Below are 11,231 nucleotides of genomic sequence, written 5' to 3' on the forward strand. Positions count from 1 at the left end.
CAGCTGATAAGTGTCGGCTTGTAATGCATAGAAAAAAACTGTGAAAAATAAATGCATTCTATTGCAATACAAGAAAAAAAAATCAAACAATTATAGCTTATGCAAGTGAATATTTTAATGCATTCAATTTTAGTAGCAAGACAAACAATTGTAGTTTATATATGTAAATACCATATTTTAAGAGGTCGGTCATTGTTGAAATTCTTCAGCCATTATACGCAATGTACGTTTGGATGCAACTCTATATGTGCTAGCAAACTAAATTTGTGGTATTGTTGACAAGTTGCACTACTCAAGGGCAGGAATGTGTAATTATTCAAATACATGCAAAAAATAAACATGACTTCGACAAAAATGGTTTTAAGTGGCAAACATTGGCTAACAAGTGTCGGCCTGCAATGCATAGCAAAATCATGATGAACAAATGCATTCTATTTTTATATAAAGAAAACAAGTATCAAACAATTATAGCTTACAAGCACCATATTTTAATGCATTATATTTGCATAGGAAGAAAAAATATCAAACGATTATAAATCACGCAAGCACTACATTTTAAGAGGTTGGTCCTCATTGAAATTTTCCAACTATTATAGACACACATTGTACACTTGAATGCAAATTTGTATAATTTTACAAACCAACATGTGATATTGTTGAAATGACAAGTTGCACTACGCAAAGGTGGACTGTGCAATTACTCAAATATTTGCAAAAAGTAAACGTAGTTTTTTATAATGTCCACTTTTAAGTAGCAAACGTCAGTTGATAAATGTTGGTTTTTACAATCACAGCAAACCATGAAGAATGAATGTCTTATATTTTTATACAAAGAAAAAAAAGTATCACCTATTTAAATCATTCTATTTCCATATAAATAAAAATGTATAAAACATTTATAGCTTATGTCAGTACCATAAGTGGCTGGTGCTCTTTAAAATTCTCCAACCATTGTAAATACACAATGTAAACACAAATGCAACACTATATGAGCTAGCAAACTAAGCATATGACATTGTTGTAATGGCAAAAGTGCACTACTCAAAGGGAGAGAGATACAATTACTCAAATACGTGCAAAAACAAACATGATTTTTTTTATAAAAATGGTTTTAAGTGGCAACCACTAATTGATAAATATTGACTTGTAATAGGCAACAAAATAGTGACCAATAATGAATGCAATCTATTTCTATACAAAGAAAAAAGTTTTAAAACAAATATATCTTATGCAAGCTCACTATTTTAATACATTCTATTTTTATACAAAGGAAACAGTATCAAACAATTATAACTCACGCAGAGGTTGGCTGTTGTTGAAATTCTCCCAACCATTATAGGCATGCAACATACACTCGAATGCAACTTTGTATAATCTAACAAACAAATATGTAATATTGTTGAAATGACAAATTGCACTACTTGAAAATGGATGGCGAAATTACTCAAATATTTGCAAAAGTAAACATGTTTAATAAAATTGATCTTAAGAAGCGAACATCAGTTGATAAGTGTCAGCTTTTAATGCATATCGAAAGTGTAAAGAATTAATGCATTCTGTTTGTATGCAAAGAAAAGAAAGTACCAAATAATTATGACTTACGCAAATACCATACATATTTTAATGCATTCTATTTATATACAAAGAAAAAAACATCAAACATTCATAATTTACGTAAACATCAAATTTTAAGAGGTTGAATCCTATTGAAATTCTCTAACTGTTATAGACACGCAATGTACACTCAAAATGCAACACCATATAAGCTAGCAAACCAATCCTATGGTAAGTCATCGGAGAGACTTTGAAAACATTCGATAGCAAACACACGCTTCTCGCAATATCATATTGGTTTTAATGGCTGTTCATCTTGCCTCCCTTTCCACTTCTTTCGTTGCATCTCCCAAGCTTGTTCCTAGTACTAAGGCTGGCTGCAAGCCATGGAGCACCACCCTTGTGAGATGTGAGCCTAAGGATGAGGGCTGCGCTAGGTCTGCTGCTCAAAGGAGGCCTTCCAGATACCAACCAAGTACATGGAACTATGACTTCATCCAGTCCATTAGCAGCGCAACATCGGTAATTTTCCATACTTCTTAGTTAACGCTATTATTTTGTTTATTTGGTATTATGACATGATCTTGATTCAAAGACATGAAAATGAGAGTAGATTGAAACACAAAGGACCAGAGTTGAAGAATTGAGAAGAAAATAATAACATCTACAACTGAGCAAGTGGCTCAGTTGGAGCTCATCGATTCACTCAAACGATTAGGTGTAGCCTATCACTTTGAGAGTGAGATCAGGCAGTCACCAGATGCCATATCCACGAGCACTAGAGGATTTGAGGACCTCTACTCATATTCACTTCGGTTCAGAATTCTGAGGCAACATGGCTATAATGTTTCTGCAGGTGTATATATATATATATATATATATATGTTAAATTAATTAGTTCTTAATCTAGATTCGATTAACTCACAGCTTTCGTAGGTAAAATATTTAAATTTTCAAAAATTTCAAAAGCATGCCACATTCTTCGACTTTTGAAAAGTTTTTCAAGTATTATATATAGATCATAAATTTTCTGAACTTTGGAGTGATTTTTACATTTTTTTTTTTGCTTCTAAAAGTTATCATCTCTTTAAGACTTATTTGTTAACTACTTTTCGATCATTTGTGAAACCATAACTTTCGTAACTGATGTTTTAAAATTTTTGAAAGCTTAATACATTGTTCTATTATGGAAATTTTGGAATAACAGAAATTTAATTACATTAATAGTTCTGATGATTAGCGCCAAAGTTGTGTCTTTGCTAACTTGTATGCTGCTCCTTACTGGCCTGTTTGGCAATAATAATTACTGTCCCGTAAATCTGTCCTAAAAATATAGACCATGAGTTGCTCTATGAACATGTGTTAGGGCCTAGCTGAATGGTCATTGTCTAAGTTTAATTATTCAAAAGACTTGCTCTATGAACATGTGTTAGGGCCTAGCTGAATGGTCATTGTCTAAGTTTAATTATTCAAAATTTTGTCATGATCACCTTCATTATTTCCACAAGCTCCAAGACAACTGCAGGCAATTTTATTTCAAACATGAATGTTTATATTAATATTTGTGATATTTAGTGTAGGAGTGGACGCTTCAAGAAACGACATATATAGATCCGTGCGGATGAAGTAAAAGAGTATGACGAGCAATTTCAAGCTAGCGTCCGCTTGGGTAAGTTGGCTGTGGCGCCGACGCACGTTCGAACTTCACAAACAGCTGCCTATGCATGGCACTTTCGTAGCTAATAGAAAAATCACAACATGATGGAAGAGTTCGTCAGCGAACCCATCTTCCTGTCTCTTGCAATCATGGATCTCAAAGAGATCTCGAACTCTTATCGGTGAATTTGTAACAAATGTTTCACTTGGGAATTAAGTTTACTTCCACAAATGATGTGATTAGCACTTGATATGTTCGTGTAATTGGGGGAAAACTTAAATGATTTAGGACTTGGTGTTGCTCGGATCAAGGAACTGAATATATGCCTCCAGGATGTGTCAGAATAATCATCCAACTCAACAAATTAAAAGGAGGACGTTGTTCTGGGCCACGAGTTCAACAAAATGTTTTGATTTTGATATAGCAAGAAGAATGTATGGCAAGGAGGTTCATGTGATGATAACAGTTTTGCATTCATCTATTTGTCTTGATAGCGGCAATGCTCACCATTTCTTTCTTGACATAATGAACGACATGTTTGACATAAAAAGGAATATATTTTACTGCCACCAATGCTCTCTCTGTTCTAGGTGTTTGAGAAAACCAACAAACTTTATTAATTGAGTAGGCTAATCAGGCCGTGCGACTGAGTAAAAAACTGGAGTTGGCTTACTAGACTGCAATTTGTGGGGCCATTGAAAGCAAGGGCAGAACAATGTCGGAAGTTATGGAAGCAGAATGAGAGTGAGAGTAGGTTTAGCTCAACTCATGGAGCAGGACGACGAAGAAGAACTAAAGCATACTTCTCTGTGACAGAATTAATCCTTGTTTATTAGCCCAAGATGCCTCGAGGCACAAGAAGGAATTTAGAAGACCCAAATCCTTCTATTGCAAACTGCTGGTTGAGATGAAATTTTGTCGTTCAGGAGAAAGTGTTCTCCTTTTTTGCACTTCCACATTTTGTTCTTATAGGATTCTTGATTTGTCATGATTATTCAAGTCAATCCGGTGGACCTGACTGAGGTCGTGAAACCAATAGTAGTTCTAGCATTCGTTTCTGAAAATAGTTTGAACCCATAGTAGGTTCTAGCATTCGTTTCTTTTTATGTCTAAAAATTTTGTGTTCATTCCGGCGTTAGGAGAAGATTTATTTTCAGATGACACCAAGTAGATCTATTGTGTCTGATTGAGTTTTGAACACTTGTGCAACAATGAAAACGATTTCTATGTTATGCTACTCCTACAGATTAAACTCAAGGGGTATTTTGGTCATTTTTATGAGCATATTTTGAATAATACCATTTTTTACTTTATAAGGGATGTCTTCCATTTAGTTAGAAGGGACATTTTAGTCATTTACAACTCGGTCGCAAAATTGTCATAGATAAAGCAAAAGCCCATACCATCAAATTCATTTGTCACTTCAAATTTTGTTGTGACCATCTGTGAAAACTTTGAAGCAAAAGGATATGTCGTTTATCTCTTTGCCCATACCATCAAATTCATTTGTCACTTCAAATTCATTTGTCATTCCACGGGCCGTGGACCACGGCCTTCCATGAAGGCCTACAGCATAGAAGTCGGCTTCACAGTTGATGGCTGCCCTTTTGTCTGTACTTCACTTAGGATACTAGTTTACGTGACGAAAACGGAGAACACCTCATTTATTAGCGGAAGGAGGGCGACGACTTCCCTTGCCCCAGGCCAGCACGCCAATTGCGTGTCCACGCCGGGGAAGACGGGTCTTCCCCCCGTCTGGGAAGGCGGCCTGGAAGCAGGAACAGGTTAATCATCCGCTCAGTTAAATTAAAGGGCAGTCATGTCCTTCCCTTTATATGCAACTCTGGAAATTTAAGATTAGGTCTCCCTAAGTCAACAGTCAGAAGTAGCATTGTAAAAACGCTGCCATTTGAACAATTTGCTGATTCACTCGACTGGACTGTGCGTCCACAAATTTTAGAAAATCGAATATCACCGGTCACATGGTTTCTTCAATAATGTGAAAAGGGGAGGCTCCCCACATTGAAAAGGTGTATGATAGGATAAAAGATAATGCCAAATTGGGCCCCCGAAAAATCTTGTGCGTCTTCGAACACCAATTCCTGTATTTATTACACAGAAAGCGAAGTGTCTCTCCCTCTCAAGTCGCCGTGACTCAGATGGCCCTCCTTCCTCCAAAGGGCCCGACGAACGTTCAACGACTTACTTGACTGGACTTCCCCTGCCGTCTCGTTTTGTTTGGTCATACCTGCCGAGTTATGATGTGAAGCTGCTCTTCTTAAATCTTTCAATCTTTCTTCTCGTGGCTACCGGAGGGGAAAAGCCATGTCTTTTCGCGGCGTGCGTTTCTTTCTTCTCCCTGCTCTTGTGATTGATCTTCTCCTGGCTTCTACAGTTGTGTCCTATCTCAACAGTATGAATTTCTGTAGTTCTCCTTTCAACTGCAGCAACTCAACTCCAATTCTCTTCCCCTTCAGTTCTCTCAATTCTTCTTGCGGTTTCAACCTCATATCATGCAACGGGAACGTCACTAAGATTCGTCTATTCGACAGCGATTTCATTGTTAAACGAATCACATACCTTGATCGTAGCATTGAAGTTCGCTACCCAGCTGCGTATGAGACAAAACTTTGCTCATCACCTCAAAACTTCACCCTCTCTGGAAGACTCCTTACTAGTGGTATCCGGGTCTTTGGTGTCAACCTTACCTTCTTCAAGTGCAATTCTGCTAATGATTGGCTTCTGCGACCTCCGTCCTCATGGAAGAGAAAAGACTGTGCTGATGGCTCTTTGCTGTATTATTATTACAGTCCACAGGAACAGATAAAGCTGCCTCTTAATATCCATCGCCTCAATTGTTCGATGTATGAAATCCCTGCTGGTGTTGAGGAGTCCGTGTCTGCAAACCTTTCTGCCATATTGAGTGGTGGATTTTTTCTTCGCTGGAGTTTTGATTGCCTCGAGTGTAATACCAGTGGGGGCAAGTGTGTATTTGGAGAAGATGATGCCCCTGCTTGTTACTGCAAAGATGGATCAGTGAACCATAAAAATTGCTCTGATGGATCATCTTCAAAATCAGCTGGTAGCGTGATATACTCCTACTCTCGAGTTCTGTTACTATCATAGCTTCCACCTTGATCACACAAATTACACCAGTGGGGCCCAATATAATTTTGCTTTCTATTTCGAAGGATACCTGCACTCACTGATTATTAGGTGGTTCTGCCCATTTGTAGAAGGTGTATTCTTATAGATTAGCATTGTCACCGTAATGGAACAGGATCTTATGTAAGTGTTTCCATGGTCAACCCAGCCTGTCCTAGAAAGCTGTTTTCCCAGCCCTGAGAAAGTAAAAAAATTGACTTCGTTCTACATAACTGGACGTGTGTGTGGAGAGAAAAAGGTCGGGGGGGAAGTGGGTGGAGGAGGAGAGAGAGAGAGGGTACCAGGTGTTCAATTGTGCATGATATCTTCTCCTGGAACATGTCCTCCATGGTGCTCTCCAGTATACTTGTTGATTTACTTAGAGCTACTCTGTAGAGAAAATTTTAAACTGCTCTTTGGACCCTGCTTGGTATGCGGTTTCTTAATGTTTCACATGCTGATGACAAATCCAGCATGATGTTGTTGAGACCATCTTTACCTTCGTGAACCATTTTATGATCTACATCCTCGAAAAATCTTGGGGTATTCGGTGTATAATGCCTGGTAAAAGGACCATTTTATACATTTAGATTGAAAGTTTTTTTTCCTTTGTAAACTTTTCTAGTGCGTGTTAGCATTCTACAGCTAAGCTTTCCAGTTTGATCAGTCATTGCTACGCTGCAGGCCTGCAAAATTTGATTGTTTCTTTAATATACAAAGTTTTCTAACATGTAGGTGGGACCTGGGGAATCCGGCCACCATTTGGCTACCGTCCCTTCCCCACAAATTCAGAACCCGTGGATACAAATTCTCTTGATTCCCCCAAATCTCCATCTTTAAATGCAATAGTGAGAGGAGCCAGGAAAGCGAGAAATTTTTCTGGCGAAGATTTCTCGTATTGTCTTTTAGTCCCACATCCTATATCCCAAAATTTCATTGTATGCTATGGAAGATTTAGTCTTCAACGGAAGTTTGATCTTTGCTATTGTGGCAAGAACATGGTTCCTGCTTGCCACTGCTAAGATTGCTCCGTCAAAACAGCGATTGCAAAGGTAAGCCAATGAGTAATTTGGTCTCTGTTTTTATAGCATTTAATGGCTTATAACTTGTGGTAATCATATATAATATGATTTTAGCTGCGCTTGGGAAGGGTAGTCTTCTAGCAGGATCTGTTTTTCACCGAAAATTTCGTCATCTATGCATCGATCTTCATCGAACCTAGTTGGATTCTAAGCTTTTCCGTAAATATTTTAGTCTATCAGATCAAATGTTGTGTTTAGTTAGGTCCAGTGAAGCGTGCCTTTCACAACGGAAGCAGTGCATGAGGCGTGTGTGGGATCGTTTGTTTTAGTTCGAGATCAAGCAAGCTGCTTCTGCACTTATTTATGTTCATTGTCTTTCCCAAAGTTGACGTCTGGCTCGATCCATCTTATGTTCATCGATACTCTTTCCTGTTCATTCATGCTACCTCAAGATTTTTGCATTTGGGGAGAACTTTTTATAATTAATCCCAGTAGATTAATCGTGATTGTATTGACTATCTGTAGTAAATTTTTTAACGTGTTTACATTGACTTGCAGGACGCACAGGCAAATGGAAAACCATTACAGGTACGTTCTCACAGTTTTTTCTTATATGACATGTATGCACGCACATGCAAATGCAATAGATTAACTATGTGCAGCCATATCTTTGTTCAACGGGGATCTCCGGCCAGCCAAACTATGCCAAAGTGAAAATGCTGCTTTATATCTTAGAATGGTTAGCCCGAAATATGCAAGGAATTAAACATTGCTTTAGATATGAAAACAAAGACATCTCGACAGGTTCGACAGGTACAAAGTGCTGCATCTTGGCCACGAATTAAACCTTAGAAAGATAAACTATACATTTCATCAAGGAAAAGTAAACTATACATTTCATCAAGGAAAAGCTTAACCCTCGAGTACTACCACCATGAATATAATCTTCATTTTCATTTCAACAGGTCTAGGCGCAGCAGCTTTCAGCGGCATTTTTCTGTTAGTATGTTTATTGTTCTACCTCATTCGTTCTCTTTTCCAACCCCATCCACCGGTAAAAGTAGAGAAGTTCTTAGTTGATTACCAAACTCTTACAACCATTAGATACACATACAATGACATAATCAAGATGACAAAGAAGTTCAAGCATAAAGTTGGGCAGGGTGGCTATGGCAGCGTCTTTCAGGGATGGTTGCCCAATGGCACAGTAGTGGCCGTAAAGCTAATCGAAAAATCACATAACGACGGGGAAGAATTTTGTAATGAAGTTGTCACCATTGGCAGGATCCACCATGTCAATGTGGTTCGCCTTCTTGGCTTTTGCGTTGAAGGGTCTCGAAGAGCACTTGTATATGAATTCATGTCAAATGGTTCACTTGAGAAGTTTACAAACACCACAGATGTAGGACAGTGCTTGTTAAGGGAAAGGTTATATGATATAGCACTAGGAATTGCTAGGGGAATTGAATATCTACATCAAGGCTGCGATCAAAGAATCATCCACTTCGACATTAAGCCGCATAACATTCTTCTAGACCACGACTTTACACCAAAGATTTCTGATTTTGGCCTAGCAAAATCATTTTGTAAGGAGCGAAACAGTGTAACTATTACAGAAGGCAAAGGCACAATCGGTTATATTGCTCCCGAGTTATTTTATGGCAATTCCAGGCATGTGTCGCATAAATCTGATGTTTATAGCTTTGGAATGCTACTGATGGCAATGGTTGGGTTGAAAGAAAAAATTGGTCCAGCTGATGGATCTTCTAGTGAAGCGTATTTTCCTCAGTGGATTCATGACACTATTTCTAATGATCAGAAGTTTGAAGGCATTGGAGAAGATGAAGATGAAATGGTACGGAATGTAGCCACTATAGCCTTGTGGTGCATACAATGGAGTCCGATTGATAGGCCATGTATGAAGGAAGTTGTCAGGATGTTTGGGGTAGCACATCAAACTTGACAATGCCTCCCAAACATTTTTGCCCTGCAATTCAACCCGACTACATGATTGAAGCTCTTGACTCTTCATCTCTACATACTCCGGTTACTAGTTTGGAACTTTAAGAAGTTTGGGAAGATGAAAAAATGATTGGCAGCATTTACTCTGAACTCTTCACCAGTTTGTGCAATATTTTGCCAAGGTATACATGATATTTTGTGATACTTTCCCGAATCAAATATTTCGCTTCCCTTTTAACATTGAGAAATATTTTGAACTTTTTGCGGGTCCAGAATTCATTTGTCAAACAGTAGCAATTCATTTATGAAACAGTAACATTTTCATTCTTATTGATTAATGAACTACAATGAAGGAATCTTGTTATAAAATTACTCCAATTTCAAACGTATGACTACTAATATTACTAGAGTACAGAAATTTAAACATTAGGTAATTAGTAAGAATTCATGTATTGTTCAGATCTAGTGAGAGTTGTAATTAGTTGCTATTAGTGTCAATGACTGACTTGAATGATCCTCCTTGTTAGAAATTAATTAGGTGTTCTAATCATTTCATGATACTTTACACGTCGTACCTCAAATTTTAAACTTTCTTTTCTTTTTTAATGTTTACTTGGACGAAACGGCTTTCAACATGAAACCCTTAAGTTTCATTTGATAAATTTGGATTTAAGATCAGAGGTTGCATGACAAGTGTGACTTAGTAGATCCTCAGTTTGGATCTCAATAGCATGGACTTAAAATCCATGCCACATGTTAAAAACCACATAGTTAAGGTTGCATTAAGGGGAGGGTGGGGGAGGGAGGTCCAATTTCAAATCTATGGAATTGAAATCCTAAGGATCTCAAATCACGACCAGTTTTAGATCTGTGGTGAAACAAACACAACCTTGAAAGGTGTTTGATAGCCTTGAATTTGAAATCCAAGGTGATATGAAATCATTGAGAATCTCATATCCATGGGTTTAAGATTGCTCTCTCTCTCTCTCTCTCTCTCCCTTTCCACAAAAAATCCAACCTCAAATATGAGATTTTAGCCACAAACTAAGGATCTTAAATCCTCTTAGTGGTAAAATCTAGTGTTTGTTTACATTGTTGGATGCACATAAAGTGGAGACTATATTGGTATCAAATATGAGATCTGAAGTTATTAGACACACCTTCAAGGCCATACACTCATGTACGTACTTCAACTCGAGTGTCACACTTTGGTTTTGTTTCTTATAATTTTGAACCTTTTTTTTTTTTAAATAGGATAAGACTTTCAAATTTGGTTTGAGATCATACCTAGTCAATATCTTCCTCTTTGCAAGGGGCCATTATCACAGGAAATTGCGATAAATTCTCCATCTAGCACAGTTGATCAAATACTTCTGCGCCCGATAAACTCACATTTATATATCCGAATTGGAGGTAAAAGGATTAAGCCTGTAGTTTTCGATATGAAGTAGGCCATCGACAAGGTCGAGTCTGGTTTAACCAAGTTTAAGCTGCCCAGGTTTGTTTGGATCTCCAAATGTGTTCGGAGTTCTAATCCTAATGCATGCCTTGAGCCCATCTCTGCACATGGATGGCACACTGGACTTTCACAGGGATCCGAATCGCCAATCTGGATCTCTCACCAAGGTAATATTCGAACCATATCGTTCTTTCACTGGGGACTCATCAGATCAGATCTCTATACCCTTAAAAAACCACTCTATTGAAGTTCAAATCTAAGGCCGTCCTGTATATCCTCCATATTCAATGTGATCTCTATAACAGAAATGTTCATTTCTGGTATAATACAACACTAATTGGTCCTATTAAGAGTTTTGGAGCACAACACTTCTTCAGTTTGCATTAAAGATTTGATTTATTCTAGACAGTGCGGAATTTAGACAACTCTTGTT

General features: G+C 37.7%; 1 protein-coding gene across 1 annotated transcript; it reads left to right on the forward strand.

Moving 5' to 3' along the window:
• The first annotated feature begins 5,289 nt into the window (after positions 1-5,289).
• On the forward strand, positions 5,290-9,595 carry LOC116263827 (rust resistance kinase Lr10-like). Its single transcript, XM_031643616.2, has 3 exons — positions 5,290-6,293; positions 7,936-7,965; positions 8,343-9,595. Exons 1-3 carry the CDS (start codon positions 5,537-5,539, stop codon positions 9,338-9,340), a joined length of 1,785 nt encoding a protein of 594 aa, XP_031499476.1. The 5' UTR covers positions 5,290-5,536; the 3' UTR covers positions 9,341-9,595.
• Positions 9,596-11,231: the final 1,636 nt, after the last annotated feature.

The sequence above is a fragment of the Nymphaea colorata genome, chromosome 11, assembly GCF_008831285.2.
Source record: "Nymphaea colorata isolate Beijing-Zhang1983 chromosome 11, ASM883128v2, whole genome shotgun sequence".
NCBI lineage: Eukaryota > Viridiplantae > Streptophyta > Magnoliopsida > Nymphaeales > Nymphaeaceae > Nymphaea > Nymphaea colorata.

What these genes read in the sequence shown, in the direction of transcription:
- LOC116263827 (XM_031643616.2), top strand. Translation starts at nt 5,537, where the DNA reads ATGTCTTTTCGCGGCGTGCGTTTCTTTCTTCTCCCTGCTCTTGTGATT. An exon ending in ATCATCTTCAAAATCAGCTG is followed by an intron (nt 6,294 to 7,935) that starts GTAGCGTGATAT and finishes ATTGACTTGCAG; the next exon opens with GACGCACAGGCAAATGGAAA. An exon ending in CAAATGGAAAACCATTACAG is followed by an intron (nt 7,966 to 8,342) that starts GTACGTTCTCAC and finishes TCATTTCAACAG; the next exon opens with GTCTAGGCGCAGCAGCTTTC.